The following is a 22,087-nucleotide window of genomic DNA, read 5'->3' on the forward strand; positions in this document are numbered from 1 at the left end:
AAATAAACTTATTTTATCAAGTAAAATATCTATGAGCAAATTTTTAAGTCCCAGACACTTCTCTTGACTGTTTTATTCCTTAACTTTAAAGAAATAAATCTTTACTGCATCAATTTAAAGGACCTCATTTTATTTTAAAGACTTCCTAAAGAAAAGTGAGATACAGAGAATCCTTAGATATTTAATTCATGAGTAGGTAATCTCAAAACATACAAATCATAAACAAAGGTCTTAAATGGAATATGTACTTAGTCACTCAGTCGTGTCTGACTCTTTGTGACCCCATGAACTGTAGCCCACCAGGCTCCTCTATCCACGGGATTCTCCAGGAAAGAATACTGGAGTAGGTTGCCACGCCCTCCTCCAGGGGATCTTCCCAATCCAGGGACTGAACCCAGGTCTCCCACATTGTGGGCAGCCACTAGGGAAGCCCTAAATGAAATATAGTGCTTATAAGCACTAATCGTCATAAAATTCATAATCCTATGACTATGATTTAATAATTCATAATCCTCAGTGATCTTGAAGTGGGACTATCTGAAGAAAGATTCCTCCATTCTTACTAATGCCCCAACTAAACTTTTCCCAAGAATTAGTGCTTCCTTCCTGATTTAAGAAACACTCTACTGATCCAATGAAATGTCCCCTTTGCCTTTTCCCCCCATTCCTCGGTTTTGTTCTCAAAGCCAAGCATGACTTCTTAAGTAACATTCTGTGTGTCACTATCCATGTGGTCCTTGCTCTTATTTAAAGCCTTTCCTCATACTTTACTCATTGATCAATGAAGGACCTACTGGGCCAAATGAAGCAAATCAACATCTCTAGATTAATTACGCCTCTCTGAACTTCACATAAATGGAATTATACAGTTAGATACTCTTTTGTGTCTGCTTATTTTGTCCAACAGAATGAGAAATCCGTATTTGATGCTGCACACCTTTAACCATTTCTAATGCTACCTAGTACTGCACTGGACAACTACACCACAGCGTACCCACTGACCTGCTGATCTTTCACTTTCAGGATATTATGATTATAGCTGTTCTGAGGTCTCCTGCACATGTTTTTTGGTGATATAATCCTCACTTTTCTCAGGTACATACTCAGAAGTAATCATACGGTAGACGCAGGTTTTTGGCTGGATGCTGCCAAACTGTTTTTTTAAATGGTATGGTCAGTATTTACAATTTAGTTATGCTGGTGATTGAATGGTACCTCATTTGGTTTCATTTTACACTACTCTAGTGAATAATGATGCTGAGCACTTTTTCGTGAATATTCATAGTCATCTGAATATTCACATTCTGAGGCCCCTATTCAACTTTTTTTGTCCATTTTTAAAATTGACTTCTTATTGATTTGTAGGAATTCTCCACATAGTCTATATGAGTTCTCTATCTAAAGTATGTATTTAAACGTCATCTCTCAGACTTCAATTTGCCTTTTTGCTTCCTTAATGATGTCTTTTGATAAAGAGAATTTCTTAATTTTAACAAAATTCAATTGATCCAAATTTCCGTTAGTAGTTAATACTTTCTTCTGTCATTTAAAAAATAAATCTTTCCTACTACAAGGTCATAAAGACATTCTCATATGTTTTCTTCGAGAGGCTTGTTTAACTTTCACTTCACCTTTCTTCCTATCATGACCTCTGATCTTCTCTCCCAATCCTTCCAAATTTGTCATATGCAAGGATGTGCGGCCTGACAACATAAACGGAATTCATAAAGCCTTTTAAATTATGTGTGCTATTAATTTAAAAATCAAATAAATCCCTGATAGTAAATAATAAATTATGAGGATGGAAATGTATCTCCTTTCAGAAGATACCATAATGACTCTTCATAAAACTATTTTATCACTTTAGCTTATAATAACATATCTTCAACTTTAACTGATGTATGCAGGCACTTTCTCTAATATTAAGACATTTCAACAACCACAGGTTGACATCTGAAAAACAAGTGCTGAAACGATAAATATTCAGATTAAACCTGAACATATATTGAACAGATACCAAATGAACTCATTTCTTACTACTGAACTGACCTGAGCTCAATGGAATCAGCTCTTTGATAGAAAGCAACTTAACATTTACTTCTGTAAATATGAATCAAACTTTGACTTTGTCTTTCTGCCAATTTTAGGGTATGCCTGAATTATACAGTTCTCTCTCCTATCAGTGAACTCACAACAAGAAAAGGATGAAGAGGATCAGATAGAGTACTTTAAACATTTGTGCAACTGATTTATAAATAGTGATAATCACCAAGATCCAATACTCCATGAAACTTTTTAAATGAATATATAAAACCCAGAGTCGGGCACGACTGAGCGACTTCACTTTCACTTTTCACTTTCATGCATTGGAGAAGGAAATGGCAACCCACTCCAGTATTCTTGCCTGGAGAATCCCAGGGACAGAGGAGCCTAGTGGGCTGCCCTCTATGGGGTCGCACAGAGTCGGACACGACTGAGGTGACTTAGCAGCAGCAGCAGCAGCAGCAGCAGCAGCAGTATTATCCTAGAATTCCCAATATGGAGTCGCACTATGAGATGTTTTGGTCCATCTGGCTAGGTGATACATCCTCTTTTCATGAACCTTTTGTGACTGAAACTTAGAGCCCCAAGTGAAATATACTCAGTGGGGAATGAGATACACGCTGTCTGAATACACTCTACTCATTCAAGAATAAAGTTTCTCTATTAAGAGTGTCTCCTCAATTACTTTATCAAAATCTATCAATAATCATCACTACATAGGAAAATAAAGCCAAGCAAGAAATTATCTTTATATTACTACTCGGAAGTCCCAATTTTTTAAAGCCAATAGTATTTCACTAAGTGTTAATTATAATTCATGCAATGCATACATAAATCATTGAACATACTATTTTCTTTTAAATGTTACCACTAAAGTAAACCTAGACTCACCTGTAGTAATGGCTCTGTGGAATTGATGCATGTCTTCTACTGAGAGCTCTTGGGCTACCTGCAATATCTTTTGTCTGACACCATCCAATTTAACTTCTGATTCAGTCAATATTTCTTCCATATCAGGAGCACTACAATCAAGATATTGGGAACTTTTAAAATATCAGTCAGATGTTTTGATAGTGAAAAACTGAAATAAAATACATATCAACAAATGCACAGCTAAATAAATATCCTATGTATCTTGAAACTTCTAACTCAAAAGTACAACTATAATTTACTAAAAATAGGTTAAAAAATGGAAAATGCTTTACCGCAATATTCAGTGTAAAGAAGTATAAGAAGCTGTATTTATAACATAACCATAACTACAAGAGAAATTATGTTCATAAAAATGATATATGGATGAAGGGATAAAGAAGTTGTGGTACATATTACTTAGCCATAAGAAGGAATGAAATAAGGTTGTTTGCAGTGATGTGGATGGACCTAGAGTCTGTCATACAGAGTGAGAAAGTGAGTGAGAAAGAGAAAAATACTGTATATTAATGCATATACATGGAGTACAGAAAAGTGGTACCGCTGAACCTATCTGCGGGGCAGGAATAGAGATGCAGACGTAGAGGACAGACTGTGGACGCTGCAGGGGAAGGAGATGGTGGGACAAACTGAGAGAGTAGCATTAACATATATATACTCAGTTCAGATCAGTTGCTCAGTCATGTCAACTCTTTGGGACCACACAGACTACAGCATGCCAGGCTTCCCTGTCCATCACCAACTCCCGGAGCTTGCTGAAACTCATGCCCATTGAGTTGGTGATGCTAACCACCTCATCCTCTGTCATCCCATTCTCCTCCTGCCTTCGATCTTTCCCAGCATCACAGTCTTTTCCAATAAGTCCGTTCTTCGCATCAAGTGGCCAAAGTATCGGAGCTTCAGCTTCAGCATCAGTCCTTCCAATGAATATTCAGGACTGATTTCCTTCTATGTTTAAAAGAGATAACTAATGGGAAGCTACTGTATAGCACAGGGAGCTCAGCTTGGTGCTCTGTGACAACCTAGACAGGTGGGTTGGGGTTGGGTGGGAGTGAGGCTCAAGAGCAAGAGGATGTATGTATACTCACAGCTGATTCACGCTATTGTACAACAGAAACTAACACAACATTGTAAAGCAGTTATCCTCACCAACAAGACATCTAGAGAGGTCTACTTTTAGTCAGATGGCACATGAACAGGATTTGTCATCCCACCATAAACAACTAAAGAGAAACAAACATGTAAAAAATAAACAAATAAAAAGGTTTTCAGACATTGTGAAACAAGCAGCATAGGACAGCATGAGACATGAGTGAAAAAAAGGACATGTGCCCTATGACTGTTGCATCTGACTGCCTGCAGAGTTTCCAAGTGACAGTGTAGGCATGAGAAACTTAGGTGACCCTGGGAGTCTCCTGCAGTGGAGGTGGAGGAGATGGGAGTTCACAGTGGTCAAGATGGCTAAAACTTGCAAGGCAAAGAAACAAAGGAGAACACACATGCAGAGAGTTTCAGAGATCTACAGAAGGGGACTACTCATGTCTTCAGCTGAATTTCGATTAGCGTGAACTTGTGAGGCTGAAAAAAGGCCCACTCTAAGTGAACACACAAAATAATCTCAAGAGCCCATACAAGACCAGAAATAGTTGATTCATCACTGGCACACTGACACTACAAAATGTGTTAAAGGAAGTTCTTTAGGCAAAAGAAAAATAATGCCAGATGAAAACATGGTTCTATTAATAAAGGAATAAGGGACACCAGAAATGGTAAATATATAGAAAAAGATAACTTTAACTTGAAAAATCATACTGTTTAAAAATAATAATGTATTATGGGGATTAGTACTTTTATTTAAAGAATATTATTTTTAAATTTTAAGTAAAAATGCTGCTGCTAAGTCACTTCAGTCGTGTCCAACTCTGTGTGACCCCATAGACAGCAGCCCACCAGGCTCCCTTGTCCCTGGGATTCTCCGGGCAAAAACACTGGAGTAAGTTGCCATTTCCTTCTCCAATGCATGAAAGTGAAAAGTGAAAGTGAAGGCGCTCAGTTGTGTCCAACTCTTAGTGACCCCATGGACTGCAGCCTACCAGGTTCCTCTGTCCATGGGGTTTTCCAGGCAAGAGTACTGGAGTGGGGTGCCACTGCCTTCTCCAAAAAATAATAATCCCCAAAATAATTATTATTTTTTACTTAAACAATATGATTTTTTCATTAAAAAGTTATCTTTTTCCAGATATTTACCATTTCTGGTATACTACGGGGATTATAGGCTAAGCCAGGTGGCACTGTAGTAATGAATCTGCCTGCCAATGCAGGAGTGCAGGTTCCACCCCTGGGTTGGGAAAATCCCTCTGAGTAGGAAATGGCAACCCGATCCAGTATTCTTGCTTGGAAAATTCCATGCACAGAGGGCTACAGTCCATAGGGCCACAAAGAGTCAGACATGACTGAGTATACACTCATAGGGATTATAAATAAGATAGAAGTAGCTGTATTTCAGAAGTATTACAAAGGCCAGCCAAGCTTGTAAAAGTGAAATGGAAAAGAAAGAACAGAATTATATAGGGTTCATATATTACAGGCAAAGTGATATGCAAGCCGTCCTTACTCTGCACAGCATCATGTTAACTGAAGTCTGTGCATATCAACACTGTGACCTCAATTTACAAGGTAACTATTACCACAGAACCATGCAAAGGAAAGACATGATTTTCGGAAATGCACAAGTTTCAGTTAACATGGTATTGTACAAAGTAAGGACAGCAGGCTGTGACAAGTCATATAAACCATAAAACAACCACTACAAAAACAAAAAAAGGTACAACTAATAAGCCAACAAAGAAGATAAAAAATGGAATTATAAAAAATACTCAATCCAAAATAAGGCAAAAAAAAAAAAAGGAAAACGGATCACAGGTTGAATTCCAACCATGTCAATAATCACATTAAATATAAATGGTCTGAACACCTCTGTAAAAGGTAGAGATTAGATAAAATTGATAAATGGATTAAAAAGCAAGAAAGATAAGAAAGCCTTTTTAAATATATACAGTGTTAAAGTGTTAGCCACTCAGTCATGCCTGATTCTGTGACCCCATGGACTGAAGCCACAAGGCTCTTCTGTCCATGGAATTCTCCAGGCAAGAATACTGGAGTGGGTTGCCATTCCCTTCTCCAAGGGACCTTCCTGACCTTGGGATCGAACCCAGTCTCCAGCATTGCAGGCAGATTCTTTACTGTCTAAGTCACCAGGGAAGTCCAGACATAAATAGATTAAAAATAAAAGGATGAATAAAGATATACCCCGTTAACAGTAATCGAAAGAAAATGAGAGTAGTTATTAATAACAAAGCAGATTTCAAAACAAAGAATATTTCCAGGGATATAATCATGATAATAATGGGTCAATTCATCACGTCAAGCCAGCAGAACAATCCTAAATGTCATTTAATACATCAAATGAAAGAACTTAAATACATCAAGCAAGAACTGATAGAACTGCAAAAAGAAACAGACAAATTCACAATTAGTCAAGAGATTTCAATATCGCTCAATAATTGACAGAACAAGTATATGTTAATAAAAATCAGAAACGTCATAGATGATTGAACAATATCATCAACCAACTTGACTTAGCTGACACGATAGAACACTACACCCAACAGCAGCAGAGTACATATACTTTTCAAGTGTACAAGGTCCAGAGAGACCATATTCTCGGTCAAAATCAAGTTTCAGTAAATTTAAAAGAATTCAAATCATAAAAATTTACGCTTGGAAAATTCGCAAGTATTTGGAAACAAAACAACATCTAAACAACCCAAGATGAAATCAAAGATGAAAATGAAAATTAGAAAGTATGTTGAACTGAATGAAAATGAAAAACAACTTATCAAAATTTGTGGAATGTGGCTAAAATGTACTTAGAGATGTAAAAAGGGAAACGGACAGCACTGTATTAGAAAATAAGAAATGATCTCAGTTTCTTCTTTGATCCCAGCTTCCACCTTAAGAAATGCTTCAGAAAAGGAGCAAATGAATCCAAAGTACACACAAAGAAGGAAATAGTAGAAATCAGTATGTCAGAAAACCATACAGAATATCAATGAAATCAACAGTAGTCCTTTAAGATCAATAAAATTGATAAACCTCTAGCCAGAGAGATCAGGAAAAAGAGAGGATACAAATTACAACTTCAGGAATGAGAGAGAATATTATAACAGATTCTACAGAAATAAAAGAATATTATGAAACAAAATGGAAAATTGTTTTTAAAAGATCAAAATACCAAAGCTCACTGGTAAAGAGATATCTTATTCTACTACTACTACTAAGTCGCTTCAGTCGTGTCCGACTCTGTGCGACCCCAAGGACTGCAGCCTACCAGGCTTCTCCGTCCATGGGATTCTCCAGGCAAGAACACTGGAGTGGGTTGCCATTTCCTTCTCCAATGCATGAAAGTGGAATCTACCTTTATCTATTTATTTTAGCCTTTATCTATTAAAGAAAATGAAAGTATAGTTAAAATATGAAAAGTACTCATTTAGTTATCTTTATGTACTCTGTCTGATTTCTTTCATGAAGTGTTTTACTTTCTCTAGTTTATAATTTTTCTGAAGTTTACTATTAGTTTACTAATCAAAAAACGTTATGGACAATATGGAAACAATTCGGATAAAAAAGTATAACATACGAAATCTGCTTACTGATAATGGCTGTCAGTGTATTTCATTCAGACTTCTTTCACTCAGTACCTTAACTTCTCTGTCATTTTTAATATTTCTAAAGATTATTATTTTCTAAGTTTACTATAATGAATATTTATTATTTTTTGGTAGACAACCATAAGATGACGTTACACAGTAATATGGTTTTCTCCAAAATATGAAATTCTCCTGTTACAGCTCTACTATTTCTTTAAACTGCTGAATATTGCCAATTGTTTTAGAACTGAAAATTCTATTGAAAAAAGTGTTCATAATTCACCAGATCAGTGTTGCTTTTTTTCATAATACAAGCTCAAGTGTGTATAAGTTACCTGAAAACTGGTTCAAAAAACAAGCAAAAAACTAATTTTAGAACCAAGTATAAAAAAGAAAAGGTTAATAGTGCCACACTCCACTAATCTACATATGGCAAATTGTTTCCACTTAATGGAATAAAAATTCAAGTATTTCAGAGTTACCTTAAAAGCTGTGCGTGAATAGAATACTTCAATACTACTTTAATAATAAAAAGCTCATAAATTACACTTGGACTTGCTTAAATACTTTGTCAGACACATAGTGGGGAGCCAATCCTTGCTGGCCCTCTGGAGGCATTTGGAATTGGCAATATAACAAAAATCTCTCTTTGTGAGCTACAGGATGGATGATTTCTACCTCAATGAAGAACAGAAAAGCAAAGAAAGCTAGTCAAATGAAATACAAAAACCAAGATGAGAAAATGGAGATACCCAGCTGCATTCATAAAATATTCCACTTCCCTCCTCTTAATCTAGGCTAGTTTAAGTTCGCTTCTTTTATTTGCAACAAAGAAATCTATCAAATATACAGAGCTCCCTAGAAAAACAATAAAGTCCTACAGAAAGAATGTCACAGAGCTGAAGGTGGGGGAACTTGCAAAGAATTTAAGCTTCCCTGGTGGCTTAGACGGTAAAGAATCTGCCTGCAATGCAGGAGACCGGGGTTCGATCCCTGAGTTGGAAAGATCCCCTGGAAGAAGACACGGGGTTCAATCCCTGAGTTGGAAAGATCCCCTGGAAGAGGACACGGCAACCTACTCCAGTGTTCTTGCCTGGGGAGCCTGGTGGGTTACAGTCCGTGAGGTCACAAAGAGTCAAACAGGACTGAGCAATTAATACTTTCACCTAGAAAAACAGTCAAGTCATAGTTTAAGAACATCACAGAGCTGAAGGTGGAAGAACTTCAGAATTCCCCCAAAGAAGTAAACAGTCAACACTATCACAGGCTGCAAAAATTAAATAAGAAAACACTAGAAGAGTATATACTAGATTTATCAATATGAGTGAACAAAGGCAATTTCAATTTCAGTTCGGTGAGGCAGAAAGCCCAATGTCCAATGAACTGAAAAATGAATGGGAAGATAAGCAGAATGCAATGTTTACCCAATACTAAAATTTTTGCACATATCATCCAAGAAAAGCTTTAATGTCAATAGGCTCTAATAAACCATTAAAGTTTAAATATGTTCATAAATAATAGTTCTATCTCTGTGAATAATCTTAACAAGACAAATCCTTAGCTGTTCTGAAAATAAGAAAAATTTCCTATTTTTTAAAAAATGTTTATTCTTAAAATAAAATCCACCTGCTACTAACATCCTCTTGATCCTGGTGTTCAAAAAAAATCAGCTAGTTACTGCCCACTGACTTCCTGATAAATATAAAATACATATCAACCTGTATCCAACTGTAACAAATTTAAAGATATTTACTTACCTTGTAATTCTATGGAGGAGAAAAATCGTCCTTTTGCTTTCAACAGTTATATCTCGACTAAGTTTCACAAGTCTCTCGTATTTGTCATGTCTTGCATCAAGTTCCTGTTGAAATGCTAAAAACACATTATTATGACCATAAGCATGCTTGTTCTACATTTGAAAGTATAATGAAACAATATTGTCAGTATATAGGAGAAAAATCAACTTATTTACTTTTAAAATACTTGGAAATCAAAAACTCTGCTACTAACCAAGATATTCTTTCTTTAAATACAGGTATGCCTTAACTAGATTTTACCACTCAAGAGCCTCACAATGAGATGTATATATAGTGTAACAAATTATCTGTTCTAATAAAGAGATTGTTATCACATATAACTACTTACAAAAAATACTTTCAACTACTTCACTAAATTATGTAAAGTTATTTTTAATTATCTTACCATGTACAATGTAAATATTCACAAAAAATTAACCAGGATTTTCAAATTATGCTTTAAACCTTCATAACATCAACTTTCTGAATTCTCAAGCCCTAGCTGTTGAAATACCCATAAAGCACTTACTTAATAATCACTTTATTTTAGAAGAATTATCATTCCAAAGAACTAGCAAGTTGTCTGGCAGTCCACAGACATACTTTGAACCTGAATACAAAAGTGTATTCAGAACGTAAATGAACTATTAACCAAATTAGCAGCTGACAAAGGCCTAAATACATCCGGTCGTTTATTACTGAGATCATAGTTAGGCTAGGATTTTGCCTAATATTTGAAGACAATCAAATGCATTCACATTTTGACTATATTAATGACCACTGTGAATTAGATACTCTGAATAAAAAGTTAAATAATGCAGTTTCTATCCTCAAGCTCAGTCCAGTATGAGACAGATGGAAAGAAAGAATTGAATGTGATCATGCTATAATAAATATATAGAAAAGGTTCAGTAAAGGAGGAATTATGTCTTTCTTGTTCACTATCAACATATGTGAAAACACAGTATTAGTAGTGTTCAGTCACTCAGTCCTGACTCTTTGAGACCCCATGGACTGTAGCCCCACAGGATCTTCTGTCTATGGGATTTTACAGGAAAGAACACCTGAGAGGGTTGCCATTTCCTACTCCAGGGAATCTTCCCGACCCAGGGATCAAACCTATGTCTCTTGCATCTCCTGCCTAGGCTGGCAGATTCTTTACCACTAGCACCGCCTGGGAAGCCCTTGCTAGAACACAGATGTTCAATAAATACATCTTGAGTAAATGGATGGATGTTCAATAAATGTAATGTCTGTCACCAAATTTGCTTGGGAGAAAAAATAGAAAAAAATCAGGAAAGCAGGAAGAAGCTACTTGGAATGGGTCTTTAAAAAAACTACAGTACATCAGCAGGGCAATGGAGCACCAACCTAGAAGCTGCTGCTGCTGCTGCTGCTGCTAAGTCGCTTCAGTCGTGTCCAACTCTGTGCGACCCCATAGACGGAAGCCCACCAAGCTCCCCCGTCCCTGGGATCCTCCAGGCAAGAACACTGGAGTGGGTTGCCATTTCCTTCTCCAATGTATGAAAGTGAAAAGTGACAGTGAAGTCACTCAGTTGTGTCCGACTCCTAGTAACCCCATGGACTGCAGCCTACCAGGCTCTTCTGTCCATGGGATATGCCAGGCAAGAGTACTGGAGTGGGTTGCCATTGCCTTCTCCAAGCTAGAAGCTATTCCAGGCCTGAAGAGCAGTACATCAGCGGGGCAATGGAGCACCAAGCTACAAGCTATTCCAGGCCTAACGAGCTACAAAGACAAAGGCAGGAAGAAACATAAGACCGCAAAACATGCTTGGAAACAAGCAATGGAGTGCATGAGCCCATGACAGGGAGCACTTGACCCAGTGCAGCTTCTCCACTGTGCATATAGCTCTATCAATACACTCTTTCCTCAGTCACAAGTAGTGGTCTTACACCACTTAAGATCACTGTTATGTGCTATGAAAATCTTCGAATATGTCCACAATTTACTTAATACTCCTCCTTTCAAAAAATGGCACCTAATTCCCTCTCTCTCAAACGTGAGGCTGAGTTTTAAAACTGCCTCTTTTCTAACTAATAAACTATAGCAAAAGTGACGTGTATGATATCCAAGATTAGGACATAAGAGCACTGTGGTCTTCTCCCTCCCTCTATCTGGGGAAGCCAAACTCTGTAACACAAGGACACTCAGGTAGTACTATGGAGGGGTCCACATGGGGGAACACAGAGCTGGCTGCTAGCAGAAGGCCTAAGTGACTGATAGTTGTGGATCCTCCAACTCAAGTCATGTCTTCAGATGACTCCAAGTTATCTGAACCAACAGGTAACTAAGCCTGTCTTGGATTCCTGAACTACAGAAACTATAAAGAATAGGATGCTGGGAGAATTCTCTGCTGGTCCAGTGGTTAGGTCTCTGCAATTTCACTGCAGAGGAGCATGGATTCAATCCCAGGTAGGGGAACTAAGATCTTGCCTGCCACACGATGTGTCCAAAAAAAATAGGATGCTGGACAGAAGACAAGAGTTATGTGAATTTTGTTTTATACTTTGTTTTGCAACGAGGAACAATTTTCCCAAGTTAATATACTGAGAAAAGAGAATCTGGGAATAAATATACACGTATAATTTACATGCACTTGAGTGCCCACTCTCTGCAAAGAGATACAGTGAAAACAAAAATACAGCATTTCCCTCCTGGTTCAGTGGTTGAGACTTCACCATGCAATGAAGAGGGTGTGAGGTCGATGCCTGGTCGGAGATCCCACATGCCTCATGATCAAAACATAAAATAGAAGCAGTTATTATAACGAATTCAATAAAAACTTTAAAAATGTTCCAGATTAAAAAAAATCTTAAAAAAAAAAACAACCCAAAAAGTCTCCAAAAGCCTAGCGGAGAAAAGAAAACCAATACACGTTAAAATATCCGTACATATATAGTTGATATGTATGCTTCTGTATCAGGTGCACAGTAATTTTCAGTTATGTGGCAGGTCTGATGTTAATGTTTACCTGTGAAACTTAAAAGGGAAAAATAAAGTCAAGACTTTTGTAATCTCAATTTTTCATGACACACCGAGCACCACTGCAAAACCTCCGGGAAAATTGAGACTGAAGCATAACATAGTTAAGTGATCCTTTTTACAACGTCTTTAGTTCTCTTCCCTTCACCAGTGTACATGATAGAGAACTTACATTTGAAGGCCAACATCACAGGTGAAGATGAATTAACATCCTTCCCTTCTCTTCTCTGGTTATGTGGGAAATTGTCATGCTTCCTTTTCCTGAACCCTCCTGATCCTTACATAGAGAAGGAAAAAAAGGTTGGACAGGGCTCTCCCATCGCCAGGACTTGACAACACATAATAGAGGTAAACCCCTTTCTTCCTTAAAACCAGACCTCCCCTGGGCCGTCATCGCAGAGACTTTCTCAGCAAACGGACAGAAAAGCAGCCCTACCGTCCCCCCCCACCTCCCAAACCTTAAGCTCATCCAAACCTCCCATAATAGGTTCCCTGATCTGGAACAAGGTGGGGCAATTACCGAACTAAGATAAAAATGGCTCGAGGATTAAGGAAAAGAGGTAAATAGGGCCCATGTGGCCGGGGAAATCACCAGGGCCGCCGCCCCCCGAGTCTGCGCGGGGAGAAAGCATCTTTCAAGGGTGGGAAGTGGAAAATGCGACAAAAAGCCTGGATTAAATAAATAAATCACGCCCAAAGCTGTTGAGGATGCCACCTTCTTTGCTGCTCATGTCGTCACGGCCTACGGCGAGAAGAGAGGAGACTAAGCGCCTGGGGGACAGCACGGTACGCGCGGCGGCGGCCGAAGAGCCCTCAGCGGCACCCTGTACAGCCGGCCGACGTCTAACGCACTAGCCGGAAGCGCGCGCCAGCAACCACTCAGGCTTCTCTCTCCGCCCGCGCACACTTCCGGCCGCGTTCCCGCCCCGCCTCCGCTGGCTCGGCCCCGCGCTTGGCCCGAGGACCTCGCTCCCGGGTGCTGTTGTCGCAGCTGCCCTCTGTTGTGCCTGAAAACAGAAGCGACTTTACACGCTTTTCCGTATTAACTAATCATAAAAAAGACGACTGCAGCCCTCTGAGAGTGAGAGCAGTGTGAAGGCTGGAGGCGAACGGAAGATGTATGCTTTTTTTCTTTTTCTCAAGGCGCCTTTGGAACACCCTCGCGTGCGCACCCGCATGGGCCCCTGGCCCCCGCGCGGTGCATAGTGGGGGTTGTAGTTCGCCGCTGGAGGCCGCTCTGCGGCGCCGGGGAACCTGCGGATGAGGAAAGGAGCTTCCCCGCGTCTCCTCTGCAAGGGTTTTGTTATCGAGGCTGAACCTTGCAGAGATAGAAGTCTTTTCCGTTTCGGGAGGTGACGCCAGAAGCTAAAGTGATGAAAATATGCATATCAATCAGTGCAAGACGTTGCTGGTTATTTCTCCCCTGTGTGTCCCCCTCCCGCCCCTTCCTCTCCCCCTTTCCCTCCCTCTTCTTGTGGCCTCGGTTATGCTCCTCTCCGGAATGCCTGCTTTCGCAGTGGTCTCCGTCGCTGAGTGACTGTGTGACCTTAAGGAAGTAATTCATCTCTAGCTCAATTTCTTCATCTGAAAAATAGGGGTAAATTTGGACCCGCCTCGTAGGATTATTTGACCCTTAAATGAGTTACCACTAAGAACCGCAGAAGAGTTTCTCACATAGTAAAGTCTCAGTTAAAGATTAGCTTTGATACCCTTCTCCCACCGTCGCTTTCCAAAAGGAACATGTGCTACAGCATCCTCTAGGGTAGGACTCAGGCTGAGGCTGGACGGCCTGGGGCTGATTGGGAAAACACAAGTACTATGTTTTAGTACGTTTTCCCTAAATAACCTCTTTATTGTAGACACTTTATATACACAGTCTTTGCTCCTTGTTTATTTAGTAACAAAGTGTCACGCGAGTGTATGTTCCTCGGTTCTTTGTCTCATCACAACAAAGATTTGGAATGACCGACATTAATAGCTCTCAGGTCTCAAAAGGGCCATGTTATAGCTCTTAGACAAATCAGTGTTACAGCTCAGTGTTACAGCTCTATTTAGAAGATAGCAGGAAAATCCGTCTTTGAGGCGTGAGGGCATGTAGATCCAAAGACCCGAAGAGAAGAGCGCCCAGCGTGTGGGAGAGAGAGAGCTAGCTTTGGCTCCTCTTTTTATATGTTTTTCTCTCCCTGGGTCTGTCCTATGTAAATTGGGCCAGCCAGGAGTGTTATTTGTTTTACCTGAGGTCCTCACTCAGGTCCTCGGACCTTCTTTTGATCTATTTTCGCGGGCTTTTCCCTTTGTCTTTTAGCCACCGCCATTTTGGACTCCTTTTCCCTATTCTACCTACCTAACAAAAGGAACAGTGATTGAAATGAAATAACTTGGCAGTGATTTCAAGCACCTGACAGACCTGTGTCATAGGAAGATTTTCTGTTCTAGCTCATCTCTAGGGTCTCTTCAGCTCTGGAGCAAGATGCTTGGGAAACACACTCATTTCTCTCTGCAGCTTTGAATACATGTATCAATTAGCCACGGAGAAGGCGATGGCACCCCACTCCAGTACTCTTGCCTGGAAAAGCCCATGGATGGAGGAGCCTGGTGGGCTGCAGTCCTTGGGGTCGCTAAGAGTCAGAAACGACTGAGTGACTTCACTTTCACTTTTCACTTGCATGCATTGGAGAAGGAAATGGCAACCCACTCCAGTGTTCTTGCCTGGAGAATCCCAGGGACAGGGGAGCCTGGTGGGCTGCCATCTATGGGGGCGCACAGAGTCGGACACGACTGAAGCGACTTAGCAGCAGCAGCAGCAGCATCAATTAGCCAGATTCCTTGTGAATAAAGTAGGCTCCTGAAGACCTGGACTGAACTGCTTTGCTGATGTACTGAACTGCTTTGCTGATGATGTTGGTCATAAAATTTCGAATTTGTGTGAAGTCTGATCCTACTGACCCTTATCTGCCAGTGGTCTTCTACTTGACCATGACAAAAAGAGAGAGAGAGAGAGAGACAACTTTCATGTAATTGTAATCATTTTAACGTGACTCCTTCTACATCTAAGGAAGCCAGTTATTTACAACATTATTAAGAGTCAGTGCTTACTTGAACTACATAGTGGGAAAAGGGTATTTTTCCCCACTCCACTGGTATAGCAGCTCACAAGACCTCAACTTTCCAAAACCTGGATCTATCATATCCTTTCCTTTCTCCAACCACCACTCCTGTTCATCTGTTCAACTACAGCAGGGTTTCATTGAACTGCTTTTCACTTCTTTCTCATTAGAAACTTAGTTTCTAACCTATAATGTTTCATAACCTATAATGATGCCTCAGAGTATAATACTTAATGGAGGTGAATCCCAGGAATACTTTCCCAGTACTCATTTGCATATGTCGTTACCCCAGGTGTCCCAACTGTAGCTACTCCTTTGGCAGGAAATGCCTCTCAACCTGTGTGGCACCTGCAGAAGGCATCTCCACCGTGTCTCCTTGTTTTATTGTTTCAAATGCATAAACATAGTTTTGGTACTTAGTGGGACATATTTTCTTTTGTTTTTAAGGGAAAGCTACCACCCTAAGTTGGGGAAAGGAAGGTAAAAGATTTTCAGTAGGAGTCCACATCTGGAATGGTGTTCTTTCCTCCTCATATTGCATTCTATCTGGCCATATTTGACTCTGAATAAAGTCCTACACCTTTTAAATGCACCTGTTTTTATTCAGTCCATAAATCCTCACATGTTGTCACCTTTACAGGAAAAAGTACTGCATGCAAAAACTGGTTTTGGTTACTTAAGAAAGCACAAAGTCAAGTAAAAGATGAAACGCAGGCCAGCACAAGGGTCTGCGCTTCCGCGTTTACATTATTGTGTGTTTATTACATAAAGCACGGGGGGCGGGGGACCAGGGAACGAGGTGGGACAGGGAGCTGTGAGAAACTGCCAGAAACTTGAGTGACCATTTCGAAAATGATAACTACAATATTTAAAAGATACTTGTAGGATCTAAAGTGGTATCGTGAAGTGTACACATACCATTTCACAGATATATTTTTCAAGCAATGCTAGAAAGTAATAGGAAATTAATGTTCTAGATCTTTACTGAAGAAGGAAGTTGATATTAGAGGGAGTAATAGGGATGGGCAAAACCACAATGAGATACCACTTCACATCCCACTAGGATGGCTATAATAAAAAAAATTACAGAAAATAACAAGTATTAGTGGGGATACAGAGAAATTAGAAGTCTCATATGTTGGTAGGAAGGATGTAAAAAGGTGCAATCACTATAGAACACAGTTTGGCAGTCTCAAAACTTAAACGTGGAGTTGGCATATGACCCAATAATTCTACTTCTAGGTGTGTACCTTGTGCACAAATGATCATAGCAGCACTCCTCATAATAAGCAAAAGGTGGAAACTACCCACATTTACATCAGCACATGACTGGAGAAACAAAATATGGTATATCAGAACAATGGAGTTGAAGATACCAAGGGAAAATTTCATACAAGGTGGGCACAATAAAGGACAGAAGCAGCAAGGACCTAACAGAAGCAGAAGAGATTAAGAAGAAATGGTAAGAATACAGAAGAAATATGCAAAAAAAGGTCTTAATGACCCTGATAACTGTGATGGTGTGGTCACTCACCTACAGCAAGACATCCTGGAGGGTGAAGTCAAGTGGGGCTTAGGAAGCATTACTATGAATAAAGCTAGTGGAGGCGTTAGATTTGCAGCTGAGCTATTTCAAATCCTTAAAGATAATGCTGTTAAAGTGCTGCACTCAAGATGTCAGTGAACTTGGAAAATGCAGCAGTGGCCACAGAACTGGAAAAGGTCAGTTTTCATTCCAGTCCCAAAGAAGGGCAATGCCAAAGAATGTTCAGACTACTGGACAATTGCACTCATTTCACATGCCTAGCAAGGTAATGCTCAAAATGTACAAGTTAGGCTTCAACGGTACATGAACTGAGAACTTCCAGATGTACAAGCTGGATTTGGAAAAGGTAAAGAAACCAGAGACCAAATTGCAACATCTGTTGGATTATCAAAAAAGCAAAGGAATTCCTGAAAAACATCTACTTCTGCTGCATTGACTATGCTAAAGCCTTTGACTGTGTGGATCACAACAAACTATGGAAAATTCTTCAAGAGATGGGAATACCAGACCAGCTTACTTGTCTCCTGAGAAACCTGTATGCAGGACAAGAAGCGACAGTTTGAACTGGACCTGAAACAACAGACTGGTTCCAAATTGGGAAAGGAGTACATTAAGGCTGTATATTGTCCCCTGCTTATTTAACTTCTATGCAGAGTACATCATGAGAAACGCTGGGCTGGATGAATTACAAGCTGGAATCAAGATTGCTGGAAGAAATATCAGCCTCAGATATGCAGATGCACTCCAGTGGCAGAAAGTGAAGAGGATCTAAAGTCTCTTGATGAGGGTGAAGGAAGAGAGTGAAAAAGCTGGCTTAAAACTCAACATTCAAAAAACTAAGATTATGGTATCTGGTCCCATCAGTTCATAACAAATAGATGGGGGAAAAGGGGAAACAGTGACAGACTTTATTTTCTTGGGCCCCAAAATCACTGCATACTGTGACTGTAGCCATGAAATTAAAAGACACTTGCTCCTTGGAAGGAAAGCTATGACAAACCTAGACAGTGTATTAAAAAGCAGAGACATAACTTTGCCAATAAAGGTCCATGTAGTCAAAGCTATGGTTTTTCCAGTAGTCATGTAGGGATGTGAGAATTGGACTGTAAAGAAGGCTGAGCACCTAAGAATTGAGCTTTTGAATTGTGGTATTGGAGAAGACTCTTGAGAGTCCCTTGGACAGCAAGCGGATCAAATCAGTCAATCCTAAAGGAAATCAACCCTGAATTGGAAGGACTGATGCTAAAGCTGAAGCTCCAATACCATGGCCACCTGATGCAAAGAGCTAACTCATTAGAAAAGGCCCTGATACTGGGAAAGATTGAAGGCAGAAGGAGAAGGGGGTAACAGAATATGATGGTTGGATGGCATCACTGACTCAGTGGACATGAGTTTGAGCAAACTCTTGGTTATAGTGAAGGACAGGAAAGCCTGGTGTGCTGCAGTCCATGAGGTCACAAAGAGTCAGACATGACTTAGTGTCTGCACAACAGCAATACAATGGAATATTATTTGGCAACAAACAGAAATGAAATATTATCCATGCTACTACACAGATACATTATACTAAGTGAAAGAAGTCAGTCACAGAAGCCCATACATATGATTCCATTCATTTGTAATGTTTAGAACAGACAAATCCATAGGGACAGAAAATTCATTGCTTAGGACTGAGAGAAGTGGGGAGCAGGGGATAGAAGAATCATAGCTAAAGGGCATTGGATCTCTTTTTGAGGTAATGAAAATGTTCTAAAATTGACTAATGATGCTTGCACATATCTGTGAATATAGTAAAAACATTTGTATTGGATGAACTGTAAATAGGTGAATTATATTTCAATAAAGCTATGAAAAGTTTTTTAGAAAAGTGAAGAGAAACAATCTGTTCAAATTCTGTAAATATATACACGTAGATATGTAGACATACTTCAATGTTATTAGTTGTTGTTTTTCAGTCTCTCAGTCATGTCTGACTCTTTGCAACCCCATGGACTGTAGCATGCCAGGCTTTCCTGTGCATCACCAACTCCCAAAGATTGCTCAGACTCACATCCATCGAGTCAGTGAAGCCATCCGACCAGCTCATCATCTGTTGTCCCCTTCTCCTCCTACCTTCAATCTTTCCCAGCATCAGGGTCTTTCCCAATGAGTCAGTTCTTCACACCAGGTGGCCAAAGTATTGGAGCTTCAGCTTCAGCAACTGTCCTTCCAATGAATATTCAGGGTTGATTTCCTTTAGGATTGACTGGTTTGATTGCCTTGCTGTCCAGGGACTCTCAAGAGTCTTCTCCAACACCACAGTTATAATTGTAATAAAATATATATAAAATATTTTTCCTTTAAGGATCAGGTAATCTTCAACAACTATTTCTGTGCATAGCTTATTCCTAGCAATATGATTTGTGCCATTAAGGACACAAGTATTTTCTTATTTATTCAATAAGTATTTGTTGAGCACCTACCATATTATATTAGGTTGGTGCAAACATAATTGTGGCTTTGGATCATGAATTTTGAATCATTATGACTAGGCTCAAACACATCTTATATCAAAATAGGAACCATTACAATCAACATATTGTTGCCAATGAGAAATAAGTTTGCTTATCCCTATAGCATAAAAATCCATGATTCAGGATTCAACAAACACTTGGAAAGCATTTTTCTGCCTCCTGCTCTTTATGAAAACATTTTCCCTGAAAAACATTGTTGAGATGCTTGAAGAAGTGGTAGTTAATTGACCAGAGGTCAGGTGAATACAGTGGATGAAGGAAAACCTTAATGTTCCACTTTTGAAGTGGTGGTGGTTCAGTGTGCAGTCGGGCACTGCTGCGGAGAATCGGGCCCCTCTGTTGACCGGTGCCGGCTGCACGCATTGTAGTTCTCAGTGCATCTCATCAATTTGCTGAACATACCTCTCAGACCTGATGGTTTTACTGGGGTTCAGCAGGCTGCGGAGGAGCACCAGCAGTGGCTCGGCAGCAGACCACCAAAGGGTGACCATGATTTTTTGGTCTAAGTTTGGCTTTGGGAAGTGCTTTGGAGCTTCTTCTCAGTCCAGCAACTGAGCTGGTCATCTCTGGTTGTCATACACAATCTACTTTTTGTCACATATCACAGTCTGATCCAGAAATTGTTCATTGTATTATGTTGAATAAGGAAAGATGACACTTCAAAATGATTTTTTTTTTAATTTCTGGTCAGCTCATGAGGCACCCAATTATGGAACTTTTTAAACTTTCCAATTTGCTTCAAATACTGAACAACTGTAAACCACAACATCAACTGTGGTTGATGTTGAATTCTGCCGAAACTTCTCATGTAGTTGTAAGAGGATCATCTTCGATGATGGCTCTCAATTATCATTGTCAACTTCCAATGGCCAGCCACTGCCACTGTGCTCCTCAACTTCAAGGCTCTTGTCTCCTTTGCAAAACTTGAGCCACCACTGCACTGTATGTTCCTTAGCATTTCCTAAGTGAGATGCGTAGTTGGTATTGCAAGCTGTCTCTGCTGCTTTACGACCCATTTTGAACTCAAATCAGAAAATTGCTTGAATTTGCTTTTTGTCTAACAACATTTCCATAATCTAAAATAAATATAAAATAAACAGCAAATAGTAAGTCATTAGGAAAAAAACATAAAGTGAGAAATGCACATTAAAATGATGTATATCAAACCAAATTTATACAGAAAGTATTCCAATATCAAATGGCAAATTTCAACAATGCAAAAACCACAATTACCTTTGTACCAACCTATTAGATGCTGTTCTAAGTACTGGTGATCCCTGGTCTTATAAAGTTTATTTTCTCGTGAAAGGAGACGAGTGAAGGACAAAATAAATAAAGTATTTGGCACTAGGAAGTGATAACGGCTATAAAGAAAAAGTGAAGAAAAGAAGAGATGAAGGTTTCCTGAGATGGGGTTAAGAGTTGCAACTGCGAGAGGATGGTCAGAAAAGGCCTTCATGGGAAGGGGGCATGTGCCATAGGTCTGAAGGAGCAGAACAAATGGGCCATGCAAATATCTGGGGTATTTGCCCTGCTCTGTGTGCCAGGAATTCTTCCCTTTCTCTCCTATGTATACTTTTTGTTCATTTTCTTCTGCATCATTCCCACCACCAGACAAACTGGCTGTCATATAGTATCTGGTACAGCATGCACATTCAATATTTGTTGAAAGAATGAGCAAATGATATGCAGCTACATGGCCCCCATCTGTAGATCATCTTTTGTGATGATAGCAGTTTTGTTATAGTAACTAGTTGAAAAGAAGCTTTAAATTTTAATGTAGTCAAATTTATCAATTTTTTCCTTTGTATTTGTGTATTGGATGCCTTGTTTAATGAAGTCTTTCCTATATCAGGTTGGGGGCTTCCCTGGTGGCTCAGATAGTAAAGAAGCAAAACAGGAGACTTGGGTTCAATCCCTGGGTGAAGAAGATCCTCTGGAGAAGGAAATGGCTACCCACTCCAGGTATTCTTGCCTGGAGAATTCCATGGACAGAGGAGCCTGGCAGGCTACAGTCCATTTGGTCACAAAGAGCTGGACACAACTGAGTGGCTAACACTTTCACTTTTCACATTAGGTTATGAAAATATCACCCTATATTTTCTTATAAAAGTATAAAACTTGCATTTCCATTTATGTTTTTATTCTACCTGAAATAAGTGTATATATTGATAAATGATTATCTTACGACCACATATTGATGTTTTATCGTTTCTCCACTGATTTAGAGCAACACAGAGGTCATCAGTATTGCATGCATGCTTGGCTCTGTCTCGAGTTTCTTATTCTGTCCCACTGGTCTGTCTGTCTGTATACCAGTGGCACATTTGCAGTCATTTCCCATCCTCCCTCTTCAGTGCCTGGAAAGCACTAATCTACTTTCTGTCTCTGTGGAGTTGCCTATTCCGGATATTTCATACAAATGGAATCATACAATAT

The 22,087-nt window shown here is 39.5% G+C and overlaps 1 protein-coding gene across 4 annotated transcripts in view; it reads right to left on the reverse strand.

Annotated features, from left to right (window-relative positions):
* Window positions 1–13,335, reverse strand: part of TSNAX (translin associated factor X) — a 37,036-nt gene extending 23,701 nt beyond the window's left edge. For all 4 annotated transcript variants that reach the window (XR_015156618.1, XM_086381292.1, XM_086381290.1 and 1 more), the window contains exons 1-4: window positions 13,198–13,335; window positions 12,655–12,759; window positions 9,440–9,554; window positions 2,935–3,065 (exon numbers count right to left, since the gene is read on the reverse strand). Coding sequence is in view for 3 of the 4 variants with exons in the window: in XM_086381292.1 (XP_086237418.1) it covers window positions 2,935–3,065; window positions 9,440–9,554; window positions 12,655–12,759; window positions 13,198–13,213 (367 nt within the window). In the remaining variant the exon portion in view is untranslated. The remainder of the gene's footprint in view (window positions 1–2,934; window positions 3,066–9,439; window positions 9,555–12,654; window positions 12,760–13,197) is intronic.
* Window positions 13,336–22,087: the final 8,752 nt, after the last annotated feature.

The sequence above is a fragment of the Bos grunniens genome, chromosome 28 (assembly GCF_055505025.1).
Source record: "Bos grunniens cultivar Pamir isolate PY7600 chromosome 28, Bosgru_T2T1.0, whole genome shotgun sequence".
NCBI lineage: Eukaryota > Metazoa > Chordata > Mammalia > Artiodactyla > Bovidae > Bos > Bos grunniens.